Raw genomic sequence first — 18,115 nt, 5'->3', positions numbered from 1 at the left:
CTCTCTCTCTCTCTCTCTCTCTCTCTCTCTCTCTCTCTCTCTCTCTCTCTCTCTGTCTCTCTCTCTGATCCTTTCTCTATCTCCCTCCCTCTCTCTCCCATTGAGAGTGCTGGCAGCTCGCCAGGGGTGGAAAAATCTATAAGCCATTGCGTAATATACCATATCTTTACCTTGTTTGAACCCTGCACAAGATCTATGCTGTGTGAGCGCACAAACACAGAAATAAGTTTGTTTGTTTGTGTGTGTGTGTGTGTGAGAGAGAGAGAGACAGGACAGACAGACAGACAGACAGAAGAAGAGATGGCTTCTTTGTGGCTAGTTTTCAGTGTGTATAAACAGTATCACACCACTTTGATCAAATGCTGCTGACAAAATATTTTCCTAAGTAGACCAAGCATGGTGTTCTAAATCACTTTCTGGAGTGTTACGCCAAGAGGAACGTAAGCTGAGGCTATATAAAATGTATCTGTTTTGAGGCGGGTGATGTTAAATGAAATCAAATTAATTTGATGTTTTGCTTTAATGACATACAAACTCCATGGCAACACATCCATGCTTCCAGAACGAGTGCCATAAGTGATATTCACGACTGGAGTTGCATGTCCTCTCTGCGCATATTTTTAGAATGGAAATGAATATATAAACCCGCAGGCTGAGTCGCTACCAGGCTTTTAGTGTTTGACACTCCTCTTCCTGTTCGCATTTTCACGAGATGCGATTTCATCATTTTGATGCGCTTGGTGCTGCGTTTGTGCAAGTACGGGCTTCTCCTGTGTTGTCTGTCTGCACCTGAAGCATCTTAGAGAGCTGTGAGTGTTTGAGCTCCTAAGGGAGTTAGTGTAATGTTTTTATTGGACGCCTTTTCAAAAGGCCTTAGTTACTGTCTTTTGATTTGTACTGGTTAGTATTTTGATGCTTCAAGTTCATGGGTGTCCTCTCTGTAATTGCTCTTATTACACAGGGTGATGCACTGACACACTCATATAGTACGGTGAGCAGCATTTTGCCCCACACAAAAAAAAAATAGATTAAGACAATAACAAGCTACTCACATTGTGTGACCATCTTCACTAATATGATCCACTCACCCGGTAATATTGGCCATCCAAATATCACATGGTTGGACAGATTCGTTTTTGATGGTCGTGATTATTATTAAATTGTCTGTAATGACAACTGATAATCTCCATATGCAGCCAGGTACCATGGATTTGCTGGCAGGCGGTTGTTTGTTAATGCATTAGTGAAACCTTAAACACGTACAGATGTGTATGGGACAAAACCACAAACTCAATTGAGATCCCTGCCATTGTTTAAGTGCTGGTGATTAGTTTTTACTGGCTTGCTTATGGAGAATTCCAAACAAACGTGCAACTTTTCAGCACACAACCCCCATATTCAATTCATTTACTTTCCTCCCCCTCAGGTACACAGTGTAACGGGTCAAACTATGTTAGTGTGGTGATGGTGGTTTGGGGCGTGGGGGGAGGGGGGTTGGTTGGCAGAAGGAAACAGCATCATTTTTCACCTCATGTGTTGCATATATATTTACGTGCATATCTGTGTGCATGCCGAATGAACGTGTGTGAGGCTGACTGCTGATATGTTTGTGTTTATTGACTCAAAGAGACGGGCCGTGGCAGCGTACACAGCGGTGTGCGGGTGGCAGGGGTCCAGGCTTGGGGGAAACGTGTGTGTTTAAAGTACACACAGGCCTAATTATGCTGATTTAAGCATTCTTGCGGTCCTCCCTCCGGCTTGTGGTGAGTTAACTGGCACGGGGGCGTCCAGCAGAGAAAGTGAGGAAGAGAGAGCAAGGGGGGTGATAAAGAAGACAGAGACAGGAAAGGGAGGCTCAATAAAGAGATTGATATATGTATATATTTTTTTTTAAAGAGAAAGAAAAAACATGGTAGTGGGCTGCAGCACAGTGAGAAACATGTTGTCCCAGATGCTGGTGAAACAGAGGAAAAACACACACCGCCGTCAAACTTTCAGGCAGATTTTTTTTCCCTCCTCACTTTGGAGCGCACCCGCTCTTCGTATTTATTTTTATATTCAGATGTTATGGATTGCTCCGGGAAAAGGCCGTCCCTCTTCCCAGCAAGAGGAATTAATACTGTTTGAATGTTCTCTCTGGAGTCTAAAAGGAGGACTTTTGCAATGGAGTTTTGGAGCTTTATGAGTGAAAACCTGACCACTGCTAAATAAACAAACTAGGGAGATATTAAAAACTGACCCTTGTTTGTTGACTTTCTGCTCTCTGGCCTGTGGATGTGCACCTGTCTCCTGTTGTTTCATGCGCATGCATGTACCAGGCAGTTAACAGTGTATGTGTGTGGAAAGAAGACAACATTGGGAAAACCCACAAGAAAGAGCTAAATAAAATCAACCACATTGTAGAGGCAGCTGTAGGTGAGTCCAACAAGGGTGAATGCAACAGGTCGGAATATTTATGCACATGCACATACTATAGTTCACATCACATATGCTTCAGTGTGTTTCTGTGTGTGCTGCCTTGTGTGTTTTTGTCTAACTTTTGTCGCCTAAACAATATCCAAACTAAACTAACACTGAAGAGTATACATAAAAGGCCTGCACAGGTCTGTGACAGAGCAGAGATTGATGAGGTTAGCCAGTGTGTGATCTTTCACGCAGGTGATAAAATCCTGCTTGAGAGGTAAGCAGGGCTGCTCAGTGTCTCTGGGTTCATTCGCTGCACTGTATGAGACGGGATCAACCAACACCAAAGCTCACATGTGCTCTAATCTGAAAATATGGTCTCACTTTCCGTCCAATTCATTCCTACCTTTTTTTCCTGTCTCTTTTTCAAAAACCTCTCTTTCTTTTGCTTTTTTTCACATTTGCTCTTCTTTGCCCACTTTTTTCTTTCTCACTCTCACCTAGCCCTCAACTCTCCCTCCTCTTTCTCTCTCAATACGTCTTTTACTTCAACTGTCTCTTTCCTCATTTTACCTCATTCTTTCCAGCCCACTCCGCTACTCCTCTCTTTCGTTCCCTCAGGAAGAGCCACAGTCTTATCTGGGATATGTTGGATTTGGTGAGCTTAAAAGCCACTTTACTAACTCCCTGTCTGCCTCTCCTGAGAACAGCGCATCTAAAACAGTTCCCCCATTCGCCAGGCTTTGTCCGTTGGAATGCTGTTCATCGGGCAACTTTTCACTCACTACGGCCTCTTAATGCTAATCCTTTACCTGACTCTCCATCTTCTTCAACCCTCCTCTCCCTTCTCTTTTCCTCCCTCTCCTCCTTTTTGACAACAATGCTTGATGTACACATATTGGGTTTCTTTGTCAATGTGAAGGAATGCTAATGTATCATAATCATATTACAGTACTTAGGGAAGGCAAATGGTGCCAAGTGCTATCTGAAGAATCAAATCTCTCTCCCCTTCAGATTGAAAAACAGTGTTTCGATTTTCCTCTCTGGAAATATATCAAGCAGAAAGCCCCTCTAAAATTTGCTGAAACAATGGCGTTTTTGTATTCATTTATGCAATTTCTACAGGAATTGAAAAGGTAGCCTAAATAAAGATGCGGCCAAATCCTATTTTGCATCAGATTTTTTTTTTTTGGGCAGCCCAAGAGCTTGAATATTGCTTACCTTATTTCCCTATATGTGGTGCTTTGAAACAGGCTCTAGAGTACTCTTATTTGTGCATTGGAAATCATTAATGTTTTGCATATAGTGCTTCTATAATTTGGTTGTCACAGTTTAGAATTTTTTTTTTTTTTAACATTCAAATGCATGGCTATTTCGAAAACAAAATAATAATTTAAATGCTAGAAGAGTGCAACCAAATGATAAGTGTAAATCCAGTAGCGATCCTATAACAGGAAATGATCAGACCGGGGGCAGGCCCTCTCTGGCGCGTGGCAGGCAATCTGGAGTGAGGGATTTGCTCGTTTTATTATTAGGGCCTGTGTGCGTGTTGTTGATGGAGCGGCTCCATCCATGTTGACTCACAGTGAAACAGCGGTGATGGCTTCACTGAGCAGGGGTGTTGAGCTTGGCTGATGACTCCAACTCCCTAAACAGCACCGCAAAGGCAAATCCTTTTTGTGCGTGTGTGTGTGTGTGTGTGCAGATATGAGTCAGTATTTGTGCATGGGCATTCGAGTGGATGTGTGGATCTGTGCATGTGCAGGCCTTACTGCATTTGCATGTGCGTGTGTGTCCACACTCTCTGTGTTTGTTTCAGTCCTGACAGCCAAGAAGCCTCAGCAGCATCTGACGTGGCAGCTCTTGCTGCTCTCAGTCCAGCTCTCTTCTTCTCACTTTTCTGTGATAGCTTACTATCTTTTCATACAATCACATGTTTATAAATGGAGACGGACTGGTATTTCATACCAGACCAGTTTTGCTGAGAGTTGATAAACACTGTACTTTTCATTGCAAAATAACATGGCACAAGTGGACTATTTGTTGCCGATAACAGTAAAGCCGAGCAGGATACTGAGTTAAGGAGAAAAAGTAAAACATGTTACTCCGTTTCCGTCTCCGTTTCTCAGCACAATTATGAGGGATTTCACGGTAGATAAGGCCCAATGTCAAATACCTCTAAATATACCAGATGCAAGCTTTTAAGTAGTTGTCAGTCATTACCAAATACTGTTGGATAAAATTCATATACTTGTCAATTGTTGGAATTAGGTCTTAGCTGTTCCAACAACAATAACAGTGGCATTTGCGTAACACATTTGCACTATTTCTGATAATGTTAAAAAATTAAATTCATACGCTTCACTGTTATAAATCCAACACTAACCTAATTTAAAGCTTGGAATGGTGATACACGACTTTTTTGGTTCCCACTTCTTTTTCTTTTCCCATGCCTGTTTGTGAGGTGCCTCTTTAATCGAGGTAGGTTTTCTCCATTTCAAGTCCCCTCTGAGGACATGTACTTATGGCTGTCTGCCTGTGGTACTGTGGTGCTCCTGAGGTCTGTGCGAGGTGGTAGTTTAGGCTGGGGAAGTCAGCGAGCTTGGTCACAGAGGAGATAACTACACACACACTCTCCCAGAGGCGCCCGTCTGTGTCATGTGTCTGCCTGTCTTCCCCTTGCTTTGTTGGAGGATACATCTTTAAAAAAGGAAAGCACTGGTTTGAGAGGATAAAAGTTTCAAAATGATTTAGTCGTTGTGTGTGCGCGCACGTGTCCTTGTGTGTTTATGTGTGTCTGTGTGTGGTTGTGAGGGCTCTTTGTTTCTCGCCTTGCATGTGTTTGTGTGTGCCCTCTGTTTCTTCCGGCCTGGCATGGTGCTTGCCCTAGAGGGGAATGCCACTCAAAATGGGCAGAGCGACCTTTAACCCTCACACTGCCAGCTCGGATCAAGCCATATCAAGAGCCTGTCTCCCTTTAACCCAAACTCTGTCAAGCATAGCAGAGATTAGGACCCAGCTCCCAGGAAGCCATTTGGAACACACACCTTTTAACCCCAATGGGATCAGAGTCACATAGGAAGCCACTTGGAGCAGCCACCCACTCTTAACCTCTAACACTACCAACTCAGAGCAGACAAGGCAGAGTGCACAGGCAAAGGCCCAGCTCATATCATGCCACAGGGAGCGGGCAACGTTTAACCCTCGCAGCGCCAACTCAGCACAGGCCAAACTCCAGCTCTCATGATAAGCGGAATTAAATCCGCAAGCTTCAGTGTCCCTGATAGGGAGCTCACTGATGCGGAAATATGATGCTAATGTAAGAGGGTTGGTTGCCCATATACAAAGTAGCATGCCACAAACACTTGAACAGTGTTCTAGTTGTAAATAAAAATATTGTGTTCAGCGGGCTAAGATGTTAGGTTCTTTTTATTATCTAGCACTCACTTTTATTTGTTTGGGGTTTTTGTCTCAGAATACGACTTAACACACTCTAACTGCGTTTTTTATTTAACGGTGAGTTATTTGGCGATTAAATTACTTTTGTGGAGATTTGACATGATTCAAAATAGCATACTAAAAATCACACAGTGATTTGGTACATGAAACCTCTGTCAATATTCCTGTTGTGTCCCCACAAATCTCACCTTTATAGGAACTAAGAATACAGCCATGTTCGCAGCTTGACAACCATAGAGTTATGAGATGTAATAATTTGTCTTAAAAGGGTTTCATAAAGTCAACTGTTGCAGAATCTCATCTCATGGTTAATAATTCTTCAATCAGCCAGATTTGATCAGTAGCGTTTCACCCACCGCTCATGAATTAGCTTTGTGTTGCAATGTTAATCTGGAGCAATACATATTCTGCCGTATTTCTGAAAAAATAAACAAAATGGGCTGTTGTTAAAGCATGTAAATGTGAGCACATGCTTAAACCACTGCAACTCTAGTGTTTCTTTCTTGTGTGAAAGGAGAGTGTTTGTGTGCTCCACTAATACCCTGCTCAATAATCAAGGAAGCAATCAATCACACAAAATAGGGGACAAATTCACAGTTAAACATGCCAACTTGCAAACTATACATTTAACACTTAACACTAACAGATGATATACAAACTGAAGCAGATGAATAAAAAGTATAATTTATAGACAAGATACTTTCCCTTTAATGGAAGTACCAGGGCACGAGTGGCTGAGTTTCTGTGTGTGAGAGAGATAGAGAGAGAGTAAAAGAGATAGAAGAAGAAGAGAAAAAGAGAGGGTGAAGGGAGTTTCTGCACTTGCCTGTCTGGCAATGGCCGAGGAATGAGGCCACAAGTTTGAGTCTGGGTGAGAGAGAGAGAGAGAGTGTGAGAGAGCGAGGCAGAGAGGGAGTTCCACCGTGAAAGAAGTGAGGGGGAGCGGAGCGAGAGATGCTGGATACCCATCGAGATAGGGAGAGCATAGGCAACTGGTAGAGGGAAGTGCAACAACAATACGGAGTACAGGAAAGGGAAAAAGTGTTCAAGAGAGAGCGAGAGAGACAGATTGCAGAGTAAGAGGTGAAAGAAGGAATGGAGGAGTAAGTGGCGGTGGGAGCACAGAATGAATGTGTGAGTTGGGCAAGTGGTGAAGCATTTGCATAAAGGGTGAGGGCACTCTGCCCGGCTTTGGGGAGAGGTTGGCATCTCGCCTTGCCGACTGGCAGAACGAGTACCAGGGAGGAATAAAAGAATGAGGGGGAGCAAAAGAGTACGAGAGAAAGTCTCTCAATAGTGCATCTCTTGTGTGAGGAGAAGCAGGCCTTGGCTGTTGGAGCAGGGCATGGAAGGGAGGGGATATCGGGTTTCATTATCTGCTTGATTCCTGCTGTATTTGCTAACCATGAGGTTCAAAGACCTCTCTGCAGCTGTAGGCAGGGCATGGTAGCCAGTGTGTGCTGCTGGCATGTGCCGACTGGAACCCTGTAGGTGTGTGCAGCATGTGCTTCAGTTAGGAGTGAGACAGAACGTGTGAGACTATCCTTCCCTGTATAACTGAAGCAGAAAGCTTCACACACACACACACACACACACACACAAGCACACGCACAAGCGCACATGCACACGCACTCCAAGTATCGCACTGCCTACTTGACCTGATCAGGAATGGCTGGCCTCATCGATGAGAAACAATGATCTCTCACTCTTACTTATGTTCTGTCAGAAAATGCTATAGTATTTGTTTGTGTGTGTGTTTGAGTCCGTTTATGTGTCTGCGTGTATTTGTCATGGTAACGCTACAGAATCCTCTGTAACGTAAACACACATATGGCACATATGCAGTAGTCGATATGCATTCACTTAGCGTACATGTAATCCTGTACCGCCCCATGTTGAAATGGTTTCATTCAGTCATTGTTTGCAACATGCAATGCCAGAATCTCCTAATTTAGTTTGAAATATATAATTTAGTTTTATTTATACCACGATAACATCATCCTCTAAGAGAAACAGTCTTTCTAATTGGCTGCACTGTTATCAAGATTAAACAGTGAATGTATAATGTTTTACATGTACATGTGGTGTGTACAGTGTATACATTTTGAATTTCTTTCACTAAATCTAAGCCCAAAACCTGCCAATTTATTTAACCAACGATCATACCAAAATGTATTTTTTAAGTCGTCCAAATTGAATTCAGTTCCCGAAATAGTTGGACTATAAATTAGGAATATAACTCGCTTGTGGGGTTAAAGTTATGTTTATAATTAACTGGATAGAATGAAATTCATGCAGATGGGCCAGAGTCATAAAAAACCCACACAAACCTTAAGAAAATCCTGGCTGAATACATTTTGGATACTGAAAAGAATCATAAAGAGCCCTTGATCTTATCTTTGATGTGGTTACATTTCAGGCAGAACCAGTCTGCCTACAAATCCATCGCACAAACGTGAAAGCATATTTAAGTAGGCTATAATATTACCCAGGTCTGTCATGTCAGAAGCCCCAGTTTGCTATCAGTCCTTGTGTCTCTGGAGCTGTTTAAAGCTCGCTCAGTCTGTCTTTCTCTCTCAGCCTCATGCCACAAATGGCTTCCAGACTTTCACACATAGTAATGCTTCGGTGTGTAAACAGGCGTAATTACAAACGATGCGCACACGACACACTTTTAACATCAATCTGTGCCGATGGGAGAAAGGGAGCAGAAAGATGGGACGTTTTTTCCTCTTCCAGGGAGTAGATGACTGGTTGAAAAGGTTTTGAGCTGGATGGAAATAGGACTGGCACTGATGAAAAGTTAAGGACATTTTTTAGAAGAATATTGTGGATCTGTGCATGTATATGGGCCTGAAAAAAAAGACACTGATTTTGAGAGTTTCCAAGAAAATAGTAGTATTTTACGTCAACTTGTCCGTAATTATTTTCTATCCCAGAAGATTGTAAGGTTACTAACCCGTCACCTCACCACTAGTCAGGCCTGCACACCTCATTTGTCCTGCACTCCTGTAAAAAAATATGGAAACTCTGCTCAAACTAAAAGCAACTTTTTTCTTTTATACTTCCTTTGTCTTTTTTTATTCAGAATGAACAGTAATAGCACTATGACTATATTACTGCAAGCAAATGTTTTATGTAAAGTTTAGACTAATGAGGCAAATCATTTTTTTTATGGATAATATCCAAAGCACAAACAGCTCTAGAAACTTTAACCAAATTATTCCAGTCCATCTCGAGTGGTCAACACACACACACACACACACACACACACACACACACACACACACACACACGCACACACACACACACACACACACACACACACACACACACACACACACACACGGAAAATAGCTCAGATAGCTCACGTCTTTACATCACCAGCACTCCTGCAGTACTTGTCAATATGCAATTTCCAAGCAAATGTCAAAGTGAAATTCCTGTTGTGACACGTCCTAACACGCTGTAACCTTCAACAGCTTTGTGTGTGTGTGTGTGTGTGTGTGTGTGTGTGTGTGTGTGTGTGTGTTTGTGTTTGTTTGTGTGTGTGTGTGTTTGTGTGTCCTAGCCTTATCTTACAGGATCATCCTGTGTAAAGTTAACAAAAGACTTGTGTGTGAGACAAATTTCATCAGAAAAATCTGACCTTCAGTTACTTCTTTGGAGCATTTAAAAAAAATTTAAGTTTAGCTTTTCTCGTTATAATTTGTTTTTATTAAGAAATGTTGCTAAAATAAAATGCTGCAAGAGGAAAAGGTTAATATGTGTGGTATTTCGTATTCTTCCAGCAAATATATGGTTGAATTACTTTATTATTAGAACATATTTGATGAATGTAATATCATTTATATGAATGTACATTTATTCACAAGCACAATTTGAAATGGTTCAGAATTTTAATATTACACTGAACAAATTAAAAGTTAGATGAAATGTATACATGAATTAGAATTTCAAATAAATATGGTCCCTTTGTTTTAAAACACATTTCAAATAGATATGCAAGATATTGGTATTCATGAATTCAATGTTATTGTTTATATGATTTAAAATTTATCCTATGTTTACTTTGTAAGATTTTTTTTTTTTTTTAAACCAACTAGTTTAAACCAAAATCTTTATAGAATTTACATTAATTAGGTCATGTTGGCTATACTATCAATAGGAAATATGAATGGGGTGCGTTTATTAATATAATTAAAAAGAAACCAGTTGTAATGATAAGGCTGGACTTTATTTTCTATTTATTATTTTTAATTATTCTGTTTTGATTTATTACCTTTACTTTTTATTTATTTTTAAATTCCATTTCATCTTTTGTTGGAGTCACAATTTAACGGTAAAAGGAATAAAAAGTAAATAAGTGACCTGTATTTTGTTAATATAACCTAAAGCCAAATGGCTGAAAGCTGTCAGCAGCCCAGTGAGAACACATGGAATGCCTGTTGACTCCCAACCAAGGCGTCCTCTCACTGCAGGAGGCATCAAATCGATATGTGACCGGATCTTTATTTCCACGTGTCCTATGCAGATGTCAGCCCTTTAGGATTAATTTGCAAATCTAAGATTAATACCACAAATTCATCTCAGGTGATTGCTTTTTAGTGCTATTGACAACATTGTGATAAACAGGCCCGAGTTACGGTTGTTGAATGAGTCATATGGAAAACTACTCCACAGACAGGAACTAAAAGTCCCGTTTTTATTTGCTCGAAGGTGTCTATCTAAAAATGTAAAAGGAAAAAAAGGTTAAATAGGCTACGTTAAAAACGCCTCCGGTCATTTATGTGAGTAAACTCCAGAAATGCGTTTGTGCAACAGTAACATGTCTTTACTCTGGCGAATGTGTCTTCACGGAGGTCACACTACACTGTTTTTACTTAGCCTGTTAATTCTGCTACGAGACATCAGCCCCCTTCTTTCCTTTCCATTTCGACTTTTAGTGTTCATTTTGACCTTTTGGATTTAACGCAGGCCGCACGAAACTGAAGCTGAGAACCAGAGCTGACCGCTGGCGAAGCCCACGTTCAGTTATCCGTCCATAGGGAAGAGGAGCTTTCCATTAATGTGAACATATTTGGTATTAAGAGGCGTTGCACAGTCAAGAACAAGACATATTGTGTGTTTGGTTTTAACAAGCGTAAAACACAATGGGCTACATACGGACGGACGGATCGAGGTCAACAACCCCGTCCGTTCATGTTAACAGACGGAGGAAAAAACAGCCGTTATTAGCCGTTAAAACTACCGTTACATCGGTGCTGGGGGGATTATAATTGACCGGTGACCGAGGTAGGTTTCATTCTTTTCAAGGTGTGAATATTCATTTGTAAAGTATCGTGCAAACGTCAAGACGCACGGTGCAGGCCGTTTGAGGCTAAAAGACAGGCCGCGCACAGGTGTGCTCCTTCAGGACCTGCCTCGTGCTGTAATCCTGGATTTGGTGCCATTTTACTTATTCATTTTTATGCCTCAATTAATGTGTTTTAGCTGTAGGAGATTTAGGATATTCCTGCCAGCCCTGCACACATGACAAAAGGTGTAATGGGTGAATTTTCACCAAGCACTGTTTCTGTTTTGTTTAGTACCATCAACATCTTCAATACACCAATTTCAGATTTTATGGGGTTTCTTTGTCTTGTGTTTTTGGCAGTTGCTGCTGCTCCAAGCTTGGCCTTGTTAATAAAACCAGAGGTGGTTTTCATGTCTCTCCTGCACTCTGAGTTGTACCCTGACAGGGCAGGAGGGGAGATTTGTTTTGCCCGGCCTGGCGAATAAAGGTCGCTGCTTCCTAAAAGACAGAGCATGGCATGCAGAGATAAGATGAGCTCTTGCTCAAATTATTGCAGAGCAGATACCTAATGAGTCCAGCGGCCAAGGCCCGACAACCTGCCACCCATCGTTCTGCCCCGTAGAACTCTGGGCAAACAGGAGAAGCCCTCTCTAATGAGCTGAAGGAAATATGGGTTTGAAAATGGAAAAAAAAAAAATGGACACATTAAATAAAAGGGCGCCACACAATCTTTTCTTGGCCAAAATCACAAAAAATCTTGCCTTAACGGCAAATGCCTGTGTTGTGCTGGTGTGTATAATTTTGTATTTAGTCCAATTTATGATCATATTAAGCCTGGCAATGGGTTTAACTAAGTGATTTTAAAAAGAGGGGATTATTTTGAAGGATTACATATTTCATGCAAATACTATTTGCTTAATAATATGGATTTGTTTGATGTCATATAATAGGTTTCTGTCAGTTTATTTATCCTCTTTTTGTTATATGAAGAGTTATTTTACTGAAAAAATGTTGCAGGGCTGGGTCTACAAAAGGAAATGTGTTGCTAGTTTGAATGGACAAAAGGGGAGGTTTGGATTTCCCTGATAGTAATCTTGGTTATTATCGCTTTGCCATTTGTCAGTAATGGCGTGATGATATTACAGGAAGTAACTGCAATACTTGGCACATATGACTCCTTTTCTTTGTCTGCGGCCCATTTATCAAAAAGTCTAGATCCCAACAGTCTTTTCAAATAAGCAACAAACACACCTCCGTCATTATTTTTATAAACAAAAACAAACACACACATCCTCTTCTCATGTTACTTTTGCCCATATATTTTCTTCCTTGCCGCCACCATCTTTTCTCATTGTCACATTTTCCGCGTGTTCAGTGTGGCTGTGTGAGGCAGGCGTATGTTAGCATGAACAATCGGCACCCAGCCCGGCGCGGCCCGGCCAGATGGGGTCTGCCCCCCCTCCCCACCCCACAGTAGTAGCAGTGACGAGCCAGTCAGCCAGCCAGGCAGTCAGCTAGCCAGCTAGCTACCCACCCGGTTAGCCAACCAGTCATTCACCCAGCCAGTCATGTAGCCTCTCGGCCAACCGAACCGCCAGCTTGCCAGCCAGTCAGCGGACCAGCCAGTCATCCAGGCTGCGGCTCCTCTGTCAGACACTGACAGAGGGAGCAGGCCGGGCTAAATCTGATGGTCCTGGGAGCCAACCAGAGTACTCTGGCCCTTGTAGGGCGTTCACACAGACAGCCTGTCCCATTGCACAGCAGGGGGCTTCAACCCACAATCAAATGGCCGGGCCCTCAACATTGCCACATGACAAGTTAGCTTTTTGCCGCTGCCCATTGCAGAGATTCCAGTTTTAACAGTGTCTTTATAATTCTAATTGACTGATTTGGAACATATAAATGAGCAAATGTTATTTTTCTGTAATTTGGAAGTATGACATTTAAATGCACTTCTAACATATATATACTTTTTTTCTGTATTTCATGCATACATTAGATTATAGTGAATTGATCCTTGGTGGGAGCCTTTGTCTCTCAAATATTTCTCCCATGGTGCACTGGGCACAGCTAGTCCCTCTGAGGTCATGTGGGTCAGCCAATGAGGATGAGACAATAAGCTTGCCAGCGCAGATTTACAGCCCTGTGCTCCCTCACTTTCTGCTGCTGTTCAATCACAATCATGTGTCATTGTGTACTTCATAATGCAACACATTGAAAATATGGGCAATTTACCGGCTGGAGTAGGAAAATATAATTATTTTTCGCTATTACAAAGACCTGCATATCTGAATCTGAAAGCATTAGATGAAGTTTAGTGAATAACAGGGAAGTGGTATAGCCTGTTTTAGACAGTTTCATTATCCGCTTGCCTTGCCTTGTTAAACAGCTTAACGTGTATAGGCTACTTACATGAAGCTGTCCACCACAGCATTTATAGCCATCAGTGTCCAGTGAATCCAGTCTAAACCACAAATCAGATTGCTCTCTAATTTGGTAACAGAAACTTTTAATGTATTTCTGTGTCTGCGCTGCTGGGGCTTTTAAAGTCGAACTAACAAAAAAAGAGAAGAAGAGAAGGGGCCAGTTTGGATGTGAGAGTGCATTTTGAAACAGGAGAGCATGTTTTTGGATGGTATTTTTTGTTGGGGTTTGGGGGGGGGGGGGGGGGGGGGGTAACAGGCATTTTCTTCCTCCTCCTCTCTTTGTTTGTGTGGTAAATCCAGGAGCAGCTGCTGGTCTCAGGGTCTAGTGGGATTTTGGGCCTGTGTTTTCTCATGCCATCCCATGCCAGGGTGGTGTAACACGAGCAGGGGGGGGGGGGGGGGCATCTGGATGGTGGGGGTAGGGAGGTGCAGTTGGAGAGCGAGCTGGTTTGTTGGGATGGCTGTGACCACGCTGGTGACGAAGCCGATGAAGGGAGGTTGGAGGACGTAGGAGGGCTTTACAAGGCTGGTGCTGTCTGGATTGGATGCATGTAAAATTAATATCCTCTGGACTTTGCCTTTGCAATAGATTGGAACTTGTCTATTTGGCTAATGACGTGCCTTCTGCCTGCACCACACACAGTCCCCCCCCCTCCCTCCACTACCAGCCACCAACCCCCCCTCCCCCTCCCCTCCCACCGCTTTGCTTCTCCCTCTGCCATCTCTCTCTTCCCTCCCTTTCAGCAGTGGGAGCGTGCGTATTGGCTGGGCTGTTTGAGACTCTGTGCCAAATAGGTGGGCCCTGTGCATGTTGGCACAGACTCAGTCAATGGTTAGAGAAGGAAAGTGGAGAGGAAGAGAGAGACAGAGTTGGAGAGAAAGAGGGGGAAAAAAGAAGCTGCACTCGGGTTTGCCAGCGGTCGTGCACACTCTTCCAACATTGATTCGGTCCTCTTGTTTTTTCTTTTTTTTCTTCTTCTCCTCCTCTGTCCGCACCCCCCTTGTCCAGCTCTCTCTCTCTCTCCCTTTTCGTGAGTCTTATGCAGATCCTACAGAATTGAACCAATAGCACGCGCCACTTTGCCAAGCATTTTTTTGTTGTTGTTTTTTTGTCCAGATATTTTTTTCTACATAATTTTGTAGAACGAAGAAAGAGGCTTGTCGCGTTTTTGACAATTTTATCCTTTTTGCGGCAGTATCTGTTTTTGTTTTTCTTCGTGCACGTCCAGCTCTTTTGGAGAGATTGCTAAACTTCTCTACACTCTCCTTCTGTTGTGCTCCTGATCAGCACCTCTTCTGCAGCTCCTGCTACAGTACCTCCTGTGTTCCTGTGCTGGTATTACACTGCGCCCCTTTGGCCTGTCTCCTCTTTCTCAGCTTTTCCCCCCCTGCTGCTTTTATTGGACAGTTTCTCAGCTTCTCTTTTTGCTTACATTTTTTTCCTTCAGTCTTTTGTTTTCTAATATACGCAGCATTACTTCAGTGCCTTTTGATTCAACAATCCAGTTGTTGTCCTCGTGGTGCATTTTCATTTTCTTTGCAATCGGCGGGTGAATTTATGATGAGAGAGCAAAATGGTAAATACCATATTATTCTATTATTTATTTTATCTTCTTTTCATTCACACGTTTTTTTTCACAGCGACTGCTACTAGCTAATTCCGAGTGGGACGCAGTTCATTGTTTTTATGGACAAATATTTTATGAAGAATTTTAATAAATTAAGTTTTCTTAAATTATTTAAGTTTTGTATGCATTAGTTATTTTTATAAATTCCACATATTTTTTTAAAGATTTAAAAATAAATAAATTAGAAATAAAATAGAATTCATGTTTAAAAAAATGTATATTAAATGTTTTTCTTGTTCTGTAATGGGTAGCTTGCAAGTCTGGCAATATTTGTATTTATAACACGTTGTTTCTTTTACATGTATTTTTATAGGCGGGCACATGTATGAATGTTTACACTAATATTATTTGAAGAAAAACTCACAGTAGATATTTAAATTTCCCTTTTTTATGTTTTATCTCTCAGTCTATCACTATTGTGTTGTTCAGTGTTTTGTAAAGTGTGTCCATCAACATGATGCGTTTGTGTTAGGTAGAGAGTGTACAGAATCTTTCTTTCTCTCTCTCTCTCTCTCTCTCTCTCTCTCTCTCTCTCTCTCTCTCTGCACCTCTCGTTCATTCTCTCCCTCCGCTCACACAGAGCAGGCGCCGCTTCTCCATGCTGCGTGCCGGTGCTAACTGCCTCTCTTCTTTCTTCCCTTCCTCACCCCCACTCCCTCTCTCCCCATCCTTCTCTCCCCCATTTTCCCCCTCTCTCTCCACTGCTTCCTCCTGTTTCCCGCCCTCCTCCCTCTCCTCCTCCACCCTCCCCCCTTCCTCCTCCCTCCTCCAGGATGAATTCCACCCCTTCATCGAGGCCCTGCTGCCCCATGTCCGCGCCTTTGCCTACACCTGGTTCAACCTGCAGGCCCGCAAGCGCAAATACTTCAAGAAGCACGAGAAGCGCATGTCCAAGGAGGAAGAGCGCGCAGTGAAGGATGAGCTGCTGGGGGAAAAGCCAGAGATCAAGCAGAAGTGGGCCTCACGCCTGCTGGCCAAGCTCCGCAAGGACATCCGGCCTGAGTTCCGTGAGGACTTTGTGCTCACCATCACGGGGAAAAAGCCCCCCTGCTGTGTGCTGTCCAACCCTGACCAGAAGGGCAAGATCCGTCGCATCGACTGCCTGCGCCAGGCCGACAAGGTGTGGCGGCTGGACCTGGTGATGGTCATCCTGTTCAAGGGCAGCCCTCTGGAGAGCACGGATGGCGAACGGCTGGTCAAGTCACCACAGTGCACCAACCCTGGCCTGTGTGTCCAGCCACACCACATCGGAGTGTCCGTCAAGGAGCTGGACCTATACCTGGCCTACTTCGTCCACACGCCAGGTACGTGGACACTAGACACTAAAAAGAGGGATGCCAACACATAAACACTCGTCATTCATGCCCGTGTGCATGGGCATATACAGATGTTCAAACATTTGCATAATCACAGACATGTGCATACACAAACACATCTAAAACAGAAACACTTGCTTGTTTGACACATAATTAAAAAAATATGGATTGACAGAAATAAAATACATAAACCAAAGTGTAAAGATAAGTGCTATAAGTTTCAGAAACAATGTGTTTAAAATGAAGGAAAGCTTTTAGATTATAAGCTTTCTAATATGATTATATAAAAAATTGTGGATTTGTGGAAAAAACTCTGAGAAACGTAATGAATATACCATTATGCTTTCGTTTTCTCAGCAAAAGGCACAGCGTTTTGCTTTTGTCTTTTTTGTATTTTCCTTCTTTTTACTTGTGTTCCTTGGTGTTTGATTACATGACAACATAGTGATCAAAAAGAAAACAATTGTTCACAAAAAAAAAAAAAAAATACAGTGATAAAAAGGATATGTGTGTGTGTATGTCAAGGGCATTCAGCCAGCGTGCTCTGGCAAGTACGAGTTCATTTTTTTGAGCAAGGCATTTGCGGCTTCATATGAGCATGTATTTTGTGTTTTTTATAGGAAGCAATTTGCATGCCTGTGTGTGTGTGTGTGTGTGTGTTTTTTAAGATAATCTCCCCAGTCAAATCTTGTGTTTTTGTGGATGAGTGAGAGTCGCTGTTTATAAGATTGTACTCAGTCTGTCAAAGTGTATGTGCCACGATAAGGCCATTGTAGCCAGGGACCGTCATTTGGCCACAGTCCAGATTGTGTGTGTGTGTGTGTGTGTGTGTGTGTGTCTCCTGCTCTCAGGCCGCAGGCTGCTGCCACCTTCACCGTCTGCCTGAACGCTAGCATCACGTTGGACCTGGCTGCCAAACACACACACACACACACACACACACAAATTGCCAGTGCTCACAGACAGCCAGTACTATTGCAGCCACCTTCACACCCATGCACACATACAAACACAGCTAAAAAAAGATACACACATTTGATTTAAAAAAAGAAAAACAACTCTGTCATCTTTGTAGCGTACTTTCACACATAAAGCCAAACACAGTTTTAGTCACGATTAAATACACTCACCCACACATCACGCGCACTAGGCCAAGGACTATCATAGATACGGTTTGATACAGCCAAACATTGTTGTATCTTAGCCACCATCACACTCGGCCAAACATCGCTGTAGCTTCCAGTGCGCATACTCTACACACACAGCCAAAACACTGGCTGTGTTATAATTTCTTCCCTGTATTGCAAAAAACACAGCAAACACACACACACACACACACACACACAAACACACAAACACACGCACACACAAAAATGCAAACACACATACAAAACACCTATCACAGCCAAATCCTTCAAATACACACTACTTCACCATTTGCTGGCTATACATACAAACACAAGCTCATAACCTAATATTATCTCAGCTGGAATTTTCTGAGAATTTCAAACAGTGACTCAACCAGCTTCACACACACACAGGCAGAGATATATATATGTATATATATATATATATATATATATATAT

General features: G+C 42.4%; 1 protein-coding gene across 24 annotated transcripts in view; it reads left to right on the top strand.

Annotated features, from left to right (window-relative positions):
• The window catches only part of LOC117960707 (nuclear factor 1 X-type-like), a 119,609-nt gene that overhangs the window by 28,196 nt on the left and 73,298 nt on the right, over window positions 1–18,115 (top strand). For 23 of the 24 annotated variants that reach the window (XM_034898997.1, XM_034898844.1, XM_034898976.1 and 20 more), the window contains one exon: window positions 15,985–16,516. In XM_034898997.1, the coding sequence (XP_034754888.1) occupies window positions 15,985–16,516 (532 nt within the window). Of the gene's footprint in view, window positions 1–14,405; window positions 15,162–15,984; window positions 16,517–18,115 lie in introns of those variants that run through there. The other variant, XM_034898866.1, reaches the window with a different exon arrangement.

This window comes from Etheostoma cragini, chromosome 2 (assembly GCF_013103735.1).
Source record: "Etheostoma cragini isolate CJK2018 chromosome 2, CSU_Ecrag_1.0, whole genome shotgun sequence".
Lineage (NCBI taxonomy): Eukaryota > Metazoa > Chordata > Actinopteri > Perciformes > Percidae > Etheostoma > Etheostoma cragini.
Note: the sequence above shows the minus strand (reverse complement) of the source record. Positions and strands in the feature narration are given on the sequence as shown.